Genomic DNA, 12,728 nt, shown 5'->3' on the forward strand with positions numbered 1-12,728 from the left:
AGACCTGATGTAGTCGAACATGGGAAAAAATACTTCAATATCAAGAATCACTGTCTTCTCTGAAAATGCTAAGTGTCAATCCCAATGTAACCACACCTTCTTTAGTTTACAGTTGTTTCTAATAAGGAAAGCATTGTGTACTATGCAGCTAATGCCTATTTTATTACTGGCTTTTATAAGCATCTGTGCAGTTCTTCCTTGTGTCAAATACAAGGTGAAAGTTTATAAAGCATCTGTAGTAAAATTCTATTAAGAATATCAAAAAAGGTTTGAAAATAGTTTAATAGTTCTTTCTAATTTTGGAATCTGTGTCAATCATGTTTTCTTTGCCCTATTTAAACTATTAGGCATTTTTAATTGTAAGGACAAAATTTAGGCAGCTAAAAACAGTAAGGACAATGTACTGGGAGGTAAATGCAGAAAGCATCATGTTTTCTAAAGTTTTGTTGCTTGGTTTTGGGGTTTTTAAACTACTTTACTAAATCTTTGTAAGCTGGCTTGCAAGTACACACAGATTTCCAAGCTGGACCAGCTCGGCTGAACTCTGGTGCTCGACGTTCCTTCTTCTGTCGGATAAAGTGTAGCAGGACCACAGTCAAAGAGGAGAAGGAGTGTTTGCCCAACCCAAAGAAGAAAGGTACTCAGAGAGTGGAGATGAAGTGGGGGCTTGCTCTCTTCAAACTTGTTTAAATTCCTAGTCACTAATGACTTTCTAGATCCTACTGATCTCACCAAGTAGTTGTAGAGCAGTGTAAATAAGAACTAGGGACACCTTTTGAAAAACAGTCTAATTGTACTCTTTTTCCTCCTGGTGCCCTCCTGGAAAGAGGGAGGGAGGAACCTGAGGTACAGTGGCTCTATAGGAGCATGTGGTCTGTTGTGGTCAAATTTGAGAAGTCTCAGGGAAATGTTTGAAAGAACTGGAGCAGATCAGAAGAATGAAACTAAATAACTTATGTCTTGAAGATAACTGAGTGAATAAAGCCTGCAAACTCTACTATTTTGAAAAAAGCAAGTAAACCAACTTTATTTTCTGATTTACTTTTTGTGTTGTGTGCATTTAAAGGTATGAATTTTCCTTTTTTTTCCCCTTTTCATGGTAAAGTTAATTCTGTTCATTTTCCCAGTAATTTTACTTTAGTTCATATTTAGGTACATCCGTAGAGCAATATAATCTTATCAAGTTCCAGTGAAAATTTAAATTTCAATTTTAAAATGCAATTTCCAGCTTTTGTTTTAATACCTTAGTATTGATTTTTGCAAAGGTGTGCCGAAATTGTTTGATCCTGAAAAAATCCTCCAAGTTCTGTTTTTCAATGTAAGCTGTTACTGTTGAGATACACCACAGATTTTAAGAGGCCCATGATTGTAAGTAAATAGAATATGATATCCCTTGATGTGACAGATAACTCACTGAGATAAGAATTTACCTTCTGTAAGTGTTTCTTGGGAAGGCACTTGAGCAACTGTGACAAAATCATAGTGGGATAACTCAGTTTCTCATTTTGCAGAGTTGATCTGTGTTTTTTGTAATAGAGAGGAAAATCAAAGCTATGGAAAGCATCCTGCTCAGCATAGAGATGTCAAGAATGCTTTGGCATATTTTTGGAAAGACAGCTACTGTGGGACACGAAATGTCAAACCTTGATGCTTATGAGGGTGTTTGCATGTTATTTAGAGAGCAAAAAGGGGTGAATGACAGTGTATGCTGGAATTTAAGATATTTAAAATATTTCCATTCCCATAAAACTTAAGAAACCTGAGATAAGTAGAAAATAAGCTGGATTGCTTTGGGTTGTTCTTGACTGATTCTTTCAACAACTGCAGTGAGCATATGTTCAGATCATTGTGATCACCAAAGGTAAATTGATTTGGAAGCTACAGAAGGCATCAGGTTAATTTTAATTCCCAATCCATATAAAGCCAAAGTAACCTGTGGGTTATTACTTTCTTTTCTGTCTAACTTGTGTTTGAACTGCCAACACCCATAACTCATCTTCCTAAATCTTACATAGAGTTAGAACCTCTCTCTACAGGTAAGCCCAAAATGAATAGAACAAAATTAGTTGACAAATACTCTGTAAAATGATCTGTAGCTTTGTACAGTTGGTGTAGGTAAGCATGAAATGTAGTTACTGGTCTCATGGCCAGCAGAATAAAATAAGTATTTTGGTTTACTCTTTGAACAATAACTGCTTATTATTTAATTTCTTTCTATTAGATCACAGAAAATACTGCACCATTCACTGTACTGGGTATTTGAAGAACTGGCCTCCTAATGAGGTGGGAGTAGAAGAGGAAAATGATGTAGAAAAGGACAGTAATAACTTTAACTGTCTTGTTGCAATTGGGAGGTTACACCCTTATATTGTTCCACAAAAGAGTGGAGAGATAAAAGTCAAAGCAACAGAATTTGTTACACGATTTGCCATGGATGGAAAATTTGTTTATGTAGATCAGCGGTAAGCGTTTTGTTCTTTAATGAAGAGAAATGACACAACTGCTTCCATTTTCTGATAATCTGTCAAAACTGTAATTTCTCCAGCAGGGTAGAAGTTCTAACTCCAATTCTCGTTTTTGAGAATTTTTTTAAAATATATTCAAAAATTCTAATTTTCAGAATGTTTTTATTCTCACACAAGAAGCAGTTAATTCTTAAACTGTGTGGACTTGGGCTTTGTTTTTTGTCAAATAATGCATAATGTATAGAAATGTATTTTCCTATAGAAAATGGACTCATTTATTCATAAAGAAAAATCTCAAGGTAGAGCTTCATAGCTTTGCACATGACTGAACTAATAAACATTTAACTAAAAGTTACTACTTCAGAGTTTTACCATTTGTAGCAAATACATTCTATCTAAATGAGACAGCAAATTATTTCCTTAGAAGTGAGAACTAAGTTCTCATTTTCTGTACTTTTGGAAACAGACTTCTATTTGTTGCAGAGACCTCATTACCACTTTGCCTTTTGAATTTCATTGTCACTGCAGATGTTACTGTTTCCATCTTTTCTTTCAACTAAAAGTGTCAGCTTAAAACTAATTCCTTTGAGTGGAAGAGCAAAATTTAACTGCTGAGTTTTTATTGACTCCCATGTGTGACCAGTACTGTGACTGGCTAAGGAGAAGCCACTAAATAGAAATATTTTGTGTGTACATGTGGTTTGCATGTTTAAACACTTACTTTACCTTTGAATTGTCATTCATTGCAAAGGGATAATTTGCTGTGAAAAAGATTTCCTGTTGTTCTAGAGCTGAATTAATGCTATATTTTTTCCCCAAACACAAACACAGGCATCTGTTTGTTTAAATATTAATGTTCTGCTTTATCTGATACTGAAGAAAACAGCTTTGAATCCGCTGTAGTTCACGTTTTTATTTCTAACAGTGCAACAGCAATTTTAGGGTATCTGCCACAAGAGCTTCTAGGAACTTCTTGTTATGAGTACTGCCATCAAGATGATCACAATCACCTAGCTGAGAAACACAAAGAAGGTACAAAATAGTTGGTCCTGCCAGAGTACTTACAGCTGTGTGTTAACTGCAAGTGAAAACACTACAAACTCAAACCCCCAACCTCAGCATTGCCCTTTGTGATGTCTGTGTTAAGACAAACCTGTGTAAGGCTTGTAATAAAAGCAGGGAGGAAACTTGTGCTGTCTTGGCTCCTGGTGCAGGGCCTTAATGGTGGGGGAATAATGTCAGTGCATGTGTCAAACCTCTGCTTCCATTCTTTGTAAGGAAGAAAAAGGAATCCTGAGGAGCAGATGTGTCTGATAACATAATTAAAGACACAAGTTAAAGCTCACCAAGCCATGAGTCTCCTAGTGGCTTGCAGAAACTCAGTGTTTGCTTTTTAATCTAAGATTTATTGACCCTTCTGAAACTATATAATTTGATTTTAGAACAGGTCCCAGTTTGTTCTGGCATGTTATTCTATGTCTGGCCAACAGAAACATTTTGGTTTTATGATGGTACAAAACAGATTTAATATTTCTAACTTTACCTTTCTAAGCTTAAATATGGTGATTATAACTTTGCTTTTCTTATCTAGTGTTGCAGAATAAAGAAAAAGTATTTACAAATTCCTACAAATTTAGAGCAAAAGATGGAACTTTTGTTACTTTAAAGAGTCAGTGGTTTAGTTTCATGAATCCTTGGACCAAAGAGCTGGAGTACATTGTATCAAACAACACTGTGGTATTGTAAGTAATTTATATGACTCTCCATTTTTTGGTCATAATTACAGTTAGCACTAATAGAAAATAATGTGCTTAGAAAGCAGAACAAGGCTAGAAAACATCAACCTTGCACAAAAAGGGGCTGAACAACCTGGACAAACAGCTTTTTGGTTTTTACCAGCTATTTTTGTTTCAGGCCTAAGTTGTGGATTTGACTCTGAAAACCATACTGTTTCCCAGTAGGAGAAATGAGGTGAAAAAGTTTCTTGTTAAAGGAAGAAGGGAAGGATCTTTAAAAAAAGTAGATTTGAATAAATGGAACTGTCAAGTTAATTCTACTTTTGCTTCTGGTCTTTATAACCTCTGTGTGTCAGTTGACCCAATTCCAAGTGCTGCCCTACTCCCAGGTGTCAGAAGGTGGAGGGGCACAGTTGATAGATGGTGGAAATGCAAGGCAGGACAGAAAGATCCTCTCCAGATTGGTTGTGAGGGTGGAGCCTGGGGGACAGTAAATGCATGTGTTTAATTCTTGTTTTTATTTGTGACTCTTTTTCATTCTCTGCACCTTGCAGTGGAGCTGTAATTGAGATTGTTCCAGTGAAACTGAGGATCTTTGCCAGTGATTGGGATTTTGAGCAGGGACAGAGGGGATTTTATTTCCATTAAACAAAGTTGTCAAGGGGGCCTTTTTCCCATCCTGGTTCATGCCTTAAGTCAGCATCACCCACCTATTTTGCTCATGTCTTTTTTCCCCAAGAAAACAGAGAAGAGCAGTTCAGACAGTCTGTGCTGGCCAGTAAGCCCAAGGACACTTTTTTGCCTGCTCTGGAGGTGTGGGCATTTGCAGCTGTTTGCAGGAAGGAAGGAGGGCAGCAGCTGCTGACATGAGGCAGCCACTGCCCTGTCCTTGTTCCTGGTTACCTGATTTCCCTCCTAACACTAAAAATGACACCCCTATTCTCTTGTCATGGAACACAGACAATCCTACTGGCTTTCTTTTTCACTTGGAGACTAAGTGGAAATTAGTATTTGACCCACTGCTCAGAAACATTACAAAGAATTGAACAGGGAAATATGTGAGGAATATCTTATATTTCCCTAGTTGGAGAATGTTAGCTTTAGTTCTGTGTAAATTATTATTGAAATTAAACATGAATATATGCTGGATTTTGCTCTTGAAAAAAAACCTGCTGAATTTTTGTGGTTTTGGATTTTTTTCAATTTCTTTAAATCTCAGAGGTCATAAGGAATCAGCTGAAGAAGAGGTCCTCTACAGTTCCCAACCTGCAGAAGGTAAGTGTCACTTCTTACAGTCATCACAGCTGCATCTCCTGATCAGTCAGTTTAGATCTATCCAGTCCAGAGATTTTTTTTATTCTAGGCTGTGTACAAGGAAGGATTTTTTTTTTTTTTAAAGCTACTTCTTTTTCAGTGTGTAGTTACTTACAGAATCCTAACTGATATAATTCACAGAACTCAAAAATGAAGTGTCTATAACATACTTTTAATTTTCAGCAGCTTCTGTTAGAGCTGGGGGATTTGGTTGGTAGGATATTGAGCTTCTGTCACAGTCCCTTCATATTTTGCCTAGGTTATAAACACATGCAATTATGCTGAGTTTATCTAAAAATAATAATGGTAAGGGTAATACTGAACATATTTTGTTATTATTTTTTTTGTTATTATTTTTCTGCTATGCATAGATTCTGCTTTCTGCATGCTGTTCTATCTTGCTGCCAAGGCTTTATATTTGCTTTTTAAAATGTTCTTTCAGTAACACATTTCAGTTGATGAGAAATCCAAGGGTTTTTTAAAACTCATGTTCTTTGCAAAGTCTGTGAGAGACACTGGAGGTGGCAGTGATTAAATATATTTCACTACTGGAGAGCAACAGTTTTCACAAACAGATTATTCACTTTATATTGCAACAGCCTCTGCCATGAATCAGTATTTAAAGGAATATAATTTCTGAATACATATATGAATATATATACTTATATAGTGTATATATATAAGTATATCTAGAACATACGCTGCTTTAAAATGAATCCTTGCTCTGCAGTGAAAGTGCTCTGGGTTTAAGTTTTTGTTTGAACTTTGTTTTTTTAATCTCCAGATGCTGTAAAACAATCTTTAGTAAGTGTACCTGGAATGTCCTCTGGAACAGTTCTTGGTGCTGGAAGTATAGGAACCAAAATTGCAAATGAAATACTAGAATTGCAAAGGTAATAAATGCATTACACCATCATTAGGCTTTTAAGTAAAGATAGGGATGAGGGATATATGATTATGTGAGGGTTGCTCCAGTTTCACTTTTATTGTATTATTTGTATAACTTTTCTTAGTTGAATAGCATTGTGAGATACCATTATAATTAATGTCAGTCTCATGCCTGGCAGAGCACATCACTGACATCTTCCTCAACAGAGGAAGAAAAGTGTGCTCAAGGAATTGTGACCCATGGCCTTTTCTGATCTTTTCTCTGTTTTCTGCTACCAAAAACTTGGAGCAGGATAATTTAGAATCTTCAGGAGAATTTAAAACATTACTGTTTCAAATTATCAGACTCATGCTTTGTCACTGGATGGGTTCTGCACCACACAGCCTGTTTTTGTGTTTGATTAATGTGACCTGGTAAATCAACTAAACATATGCAATTTTAGGTTGCATTCTTCACCCTCTGGAGAGTTAAGTCCATCACATCTCCTCAGAAAGTCACCTTCTCCAGCTTTAACTATAAACTGCAGCGATGTGAGTACACCCCTGCCTGTAAAAATCCAAAATGAAAAGGTTAATGTCAGCTCAGAACCTGTGTCTGAGCCAGATTGCCCTGATTTGTTTTTGTCAAGAGAATGTATACTTTTAATGTTTTTGATGAGACTTTTAAGAAAATCTGTGCTGTTTTGAAATGTTTAAAATTGTGACTTTGAAGGTATTCCATTACTCTTCTAGAAATGGATAGTTATGTAGTAGTGCTTGTAGTGCTAATGTAGAAGTGCTTGTAAATCTGCTAATGTAACACTACAGACTATAACTAACATAGTTATTGCCCATAGCTATGGAATAATTAACATATCTTCTTACCTAAATATGTTGTGTGTTTGGTATTGGACACTGCATGGACAAACTTCTCCAACAGCTCTTCTTTGAATGCAAATTTCTTTCCTGTTAAAAACACTTTGTCTTTTCACTGCAATTCTCATTTCCTATGGAGAAACCCCACTATTCTGGTCTAGGAACTGCTTTGACTTCCCCCTTTTTTTATGATCTACTCTCCCCTGTGTTACCTCAGATCTTTCTCCTTAAATGTTGTATGACTTAAGCTGAGCTCTCTAAATCATGTAATGTCTCATTATAAAGATAATTCCATCATATTCATTGAAGATTTTTCTTGATTCTGGGCTTTGGTATCCCATTTGTTCCTGAAATAATTTTGGAAAGCATTTCACCTTTAATATTTTTTTGGTAGAATATACACAAGTCAGGCAATCCCAGGAATCTCTCCTGCTAAATTACCTATATGTATTAAATAAAACAAGTATCAGGGAAAAAAAAAATCTCTTTTTTTGGGTTAGGATGACTTCCATCTCTATTGCTAGGATCAAATTAGTTTAATCACACCTGGGAGATATGAGGGTTTTTTAAATCTCTTAACTGGAATGTTTTGACAGTGACAAACATGAGGTCAGTGGGAATTTATAGTTTGTGGTAGTAGATGTGGAAAGTGCAAACCAGTACGTTTGGTGCTGGATTTATTTACTGAACACTGAGTTAGACCCTCAGGCAGTGCCATCACTGTGAGGTACCTTTGACAGCTGTGTAAGTCACAAGTTTTATTTAAGCCAGGTCCAGTGCTATATGAACTACTAAAAAATTGTTTTCTAAATGCAAAATATCTGCCTGATAATGTATATTTTTCACTTTCTCTATTTAGTTCTTATTAATTTGACAGCAATCTATGATTTTTTTTAATGTAATATTTGTGACTAAATTTAGGATCTAATTCTGTTCTTTCTACCAATTCTGCTCTTCCAGGTGCCAAATAAAGAGTTGATTCAGTTATGTCCTTCAGAAACAGAAGCTCTAGAGAATTCAGAACAAACCCAGGGTGCTATTCCATTTCCCAGTAATGAACCTCTCCTCAGTAAGATTTATTTCTCTTGGGGATATTCTGGGACTTGCAGGGGCTGACATTTCTGATCAGTGGTGTAATTTCTGAGTGCACCCCTTTACAACCATGTATAAATTTTAAAGAGATTTGTCTGTCTGAAGATGAGAGCACTCTGAAAACAGATCTTATTGCTGCAAGGCAAACAGCAAAATTTGATCAATGAGGCAATCTCATGACAAAAAACAACATCTGTAACTAAAGTTTACCATTACATTCTTACACTTTCTGTGAGGCACTTTACTGTTTTCCCTCCAGGACAGAGATGAGGAGGAAAAAATATTTCAATGCAATGTGAGGGAACTTCTTGGGATTTGTGAATTATTGTCCTTTATCACTTTACCTCTTTCTTGGCTGCAAGCTGGGAGCAGTTGATACAAAGGACTGATCAAAATGGTTCAGAAAGAATTTTTTTTTTCTTTCCCTTGTTAAGTTTGTCTGGATAAGGATTCCCTGGCTCAGTAAGAGGAAAATGCCACTGCACTCTGTTTAACAGAAAAGGCAAAATGATATATAAGCCATGTTTATGCTGATCCTATATTTCAGCTCTTAGAAACTTTTCCATCTCATTGTTCTCCCTCATTTACCAGGGATTTATTTGTTTATTTATAACCTACATCTTTCTTCAAGTTGAATTATGAGCCTTTTCCAAGAAATTAAAAATCCAAACGCTGAGCCCAAACCAACCAACTGAAAAAAAAAAAAAAACCCACTGAAAAAGAAATACAAAGGGGGAAAAAAACCTAATCCTCTAATAAGGGTTTGGGAAAAAATTATTAAAAACAGCCTCAACAACACAGAATAAGGAGTAATGATTTTAAACTAAAAGGGAGTCAAGTTAGGGTTTTTTTTTAACATAGAAATATTTGCCTTGACTTCAAAGGCAGATGTTGCTTCAAACCAATTCTGTTTTGCAAGTTGCAATGTCCATACCTGCCTCAAACCTTCTGTTTGGCTCACTGTAGGTGGCAATACTCAGCTGGACTTCGATGCCATCTGTGGGAACGACGACACTGCAATGACAGCTCTGATGAATTACCTGGAGGCTGACGGAGGCCTGGGGGACCCAGCTGACCTCAGTGATATCCAGTGGGCTCTCTAGAGCTGCTGCTGGGAGTAAGCAATGTCAGAAACCCCTCATGCACAACAACCCTACATCCTCAGTACTGTACTGGAGTTTTGTAATGGTTCCTTTGAATTCAGACTCGCTGTCTCTGGATTTTTAAAGACTGAAGCCTTGTTCAGAGAGAGACATCTTCTGCTGCACCTATGGACAAATGCAATATTTTTTTCATGATGAGGAATCCTTGAAATTTTAATATTGAACCATGTGTAACTGGAATGCTTAGAACACATTAGTATATTTTTGCTAAGAAGCTTTAACCAAAAGGTACTGTACAATGTACAGGATTACTTTTTCTTAGTTTTAATACTTCAAACTTTTATTTATTGTTTTTGTTTCAAGTTTCAGAATATTGCTTATCTATGATACTTTCTGTAGAACCTACTGTACCTACATGGTTTGAGAATACTTGTAACTATTAAATTTAACTGAAATAATTATTTGCACACACTACAGTTGTAAGATAAGGTATTGTAATTCTCAAATGATGCAGTTTGTGATTCCTTGCACTTCTCAGCAGTGCAATTTTTGCAGTCAAAGGTGAAAATGAAGCCTATCGTTCTGGGAGCAAGGATTGGGGTTGGATCACCCTAATAAACAGAAGAGAGTGTTTTGAGAAAAACACTCATTTCCCCAGTACAGGGTGTAAGAAAAGAGCAACAAACTCTTAATTACTGTTTTGTATTATTTGTAATGTATTATTAGAGAGGCAGTGCATACAACCAGAGGAAAATAATGCTCTATTTGTAATAAAGCACTTTGGTCTTGTCCCAGGTTCTTTACTAACTAGAGAAATTTGAATGGGTAGTCTTGGCTCCAGAGTGAGGCTTGCACTGTGTTGGTGAAAAAGTGTTAAAATTCTAGAGCATTTTTATGTTTTTGGAGAGATTGGGAGAATTTTCTACTGCTCGAGTGTGTGACTTTTTAAAATCTCTCTGTACTATAGCTGTGTAAGCAAATGCTATGCAGGATGATCTTTTGGGAACAGCTTTTGCAAGGATTGTATCCCAGTTACAGCAACTTACTCAAGAACATGGCACTTTAGAGGTTGCATTAGAACAACATAGCACTAATATAGCAAGAGGAACTTTTTATTTCTGGTATTGAAGGTTTAAACAAATTTTTGCATAGATAATATATCATAAAATACAGATTTTTTTTCATGTTCATGTTTGGGTTTGTTTTGTTTTGTTTTTTTTTTTTTAATTCAGGTAATGAAAGGAAAGCATTTGAAGATATCTGATACATGTGCATCTTTTTAATACAGACATTTAAACGTAGGTACAACCCTAACCTCTCTCCAGGTGAGGATGGAAGCCCTGGCTGGTGTTTTTAGGAAGGCTGGAGTTGGGAACACATGGATGTAGCCATCACTAGATGTCACCCTTGTGCTGCTGGGGAGCCACCCTGTCCTCTGAGGACACATCTGGACATGAGGTGGCTGCCTCTGCTTGGCAGAGCAGCTCTGTATCTTATAGATAATATGACTCCTTTTGTAAACCATGCATTTTTGGTGATGGTGATTTGCTAGAATGGCTTCTTGGGTTGATTTTTCTTTTTCTTAACTCCATAGACATTTTTTTTTGCCTTTAATTTGGATGGCATTTCCTGCATTGAAATCTCTTTTTTACAGACATGGGGCCAAAATCATCAGTTCTCTTGCTTTATTAGAATAAACTTTTCTGCTTTTTCTGAATTTTGGGCTATATCATGAAGCAAAGGGAGAGAAATAAACAGGCACTTTCTAAGAACTGATAGAAATCTATTTGTGTAAATGAAATTTGAGAATTTGAGATCCTGCCATTGTAAAATGCATTTTCTCTTTTCTATTCTAGAATAAATTCTAAATAAACCAGCAAATACTGTAGCCCATAGATAAATGACTACATAAATAACTTAAAATTACATGGACATTATTGGAACAGTTTTTTAAAATGGATTAGTTTGGAAATGGGGTAGCTGTTATTACTGCAGGAGCAGATCAATTCTTTCACAAGATTTGTTTAAGTGTCTAGACTCAAACTACTATTTTTGGGTTCTTGGCTGTCCCTAAAAAATAAAACCAAAAATGTAACTGATTCTTTTGCAGTCAGTGAAAAATATTGTGAATTTCAATCCATTTATTAGATTCTCCCTTTACTATTTGTAATTTTTTTCTGGCTTAAAGCAGCCTTTTCAAGAAAAAAATGTCACTTGTAAATATTCCTGGTGAAATTAATAGATATTTTTGAATACAATTGAGATAGTATGTGCTTATCTTTGTTTGTATAACAACACAATTCTAGTAAGATACTGACAGTTTGTTCCTGGCATGGTGCAGGTAATGGTAGGATGTGGTTAAACCAGGTCAATAAATACTATTTTGATGCCCTGCTGTTAGTCTGCTGGCAATTCTGTCTAATACTGAACTGAAATATAAAGCACTTGTTCTTTCAGATCCCAAGCTCCTTCCCTAAAAACATAAACAGGGATGTGGAACTCCTGTGGATTTTGGTAGCTCAGTGTGATGCTCCCCGGGCAGGGAGAGCCTGTAATCCAAGTTAATGTGCATTTCTGGGAATTCTAACAGAGCTTCAGAGCACCCTCATGCCCTCCAGAGATGCACTCTGAAGGTGTCCAGACATGAATCCTGAACTTTTCCATTTCCTGTTGCAAGCACAAGGCCTGTGAGGAGCAGCTGAGGGAGCTGGGAATGCTCAGCCTGGAGAAAAGGATGCTCAGGGGAGACCTCAGCACTCTGCAGCTCCCTGACAAGGTAGGTGGGGGTCAGGCTCTGCTCCCAAGGGACAGGATGAGAGGAACTGGCCTCAGGTTGTGCCAGGGGAGGTTTAGATTGGATGTTGGGGCCAAAAAAAAAAAAGGGTTATTAAGCATTGGCAGAGGCTGCCCTGGAGAAATCATCATTCCTGGAGGTGTTTAAAAGATGTGCAGGTGTGGCACTGATGGACAGTGGTGGATTTGGTGGTCCTGGATTATAGCTGGACTTGATCTCCAAGGTCTTTTTTGACCTAAACAGTTGTGTACCTATGAACATTTGTCACTTGATGTTCTGGGGACAGGGAGGATCCTTTTTGTGCTTTTGGGATTCCCCTGTAGTGTATGGGCAAGTACAGTGCTGTGGCATGAGTCTAAAGCAGAGATTGGCTCCAGGTTTCTTTCCTGTGGTGCTTTGTAGTTCTGGAACTTGCTGTGGATCTTACACTTTTTAGAATACTGGAAAATGTGGTTTACTCACAAGCACAAAAGGCTAAAGT

The 12,728-nt window shown here is 36.7% G+C and overlaps 1 protein-coding gene across 2 annotated transcripts in view; it reads left to right on the plus strand.

The window, feature by feature from the left end:
* Window positions 1-11,848, plus strand: part of BMAL2 (basic helix-loop-helix ARNT like 2) — a 31,773-nt gene extending 19,925 nt beyond the window's left edge. The window contains exons 9-17 of one of the 2 annotated variants that reach the window (XM_056511781.1): window positions 494-637; window positions 2,222-2,462; window positions 3,391-3,497; window positions 4,057-4,207; window positions 5,421-5,476; window positions 6,300-6,408; window positions 6,847-6,934; window positions 8,219-8,327; window positions 9,317-11,848. In XM_056511781.1, coding sequence (XP_056367756.1) covers window positions 494-637; window positions 2,222-2,462; window positions 3,391-3,497; window positions 4,057-4,207; window positions 5,421-5,476; window positions 6,300-6,408; window positions 6,847-6,934; window positions 8,219-8,327; window positions 9,317-9,453 — 1,142 coding nt within the window. In that variant the 3' untranslated portion in view covers window positions 9,454-11,848. The remainder of the gene's footprint in view (window positions 1-493; window positions 638-2,221; window positions 2,463-3,390; window positions 3,498-4,056; window positions 4,208-5,420; window positions 5,477-6,299; window positions 6,409-6,846; window positions 6,935-8,218; window positions 8,328-9,316) is intronic. The other variant, XM_056511788.1, reaches the window with a different exon arrangement.
* Window positions 11,849-12,728: the final 880 nt, after the last annotated feature.

Source organism: Oenanthe melanoleuca, chromosome 1A, assembly GCF_029582105.1.
Source record: "Oenanthe melanoleuca isolate GR-GAL-2019-014 chromosome 1A, OMel1.0, whole genome shotgun sequence".
In the NCBI taxonomy this organism is placed as follows: Eukaryota; Metazoa; Chordata; class Aves; order Passeriformes; family Muscicapidae; genus Oenanthe; species Oenanthe melanoleuca.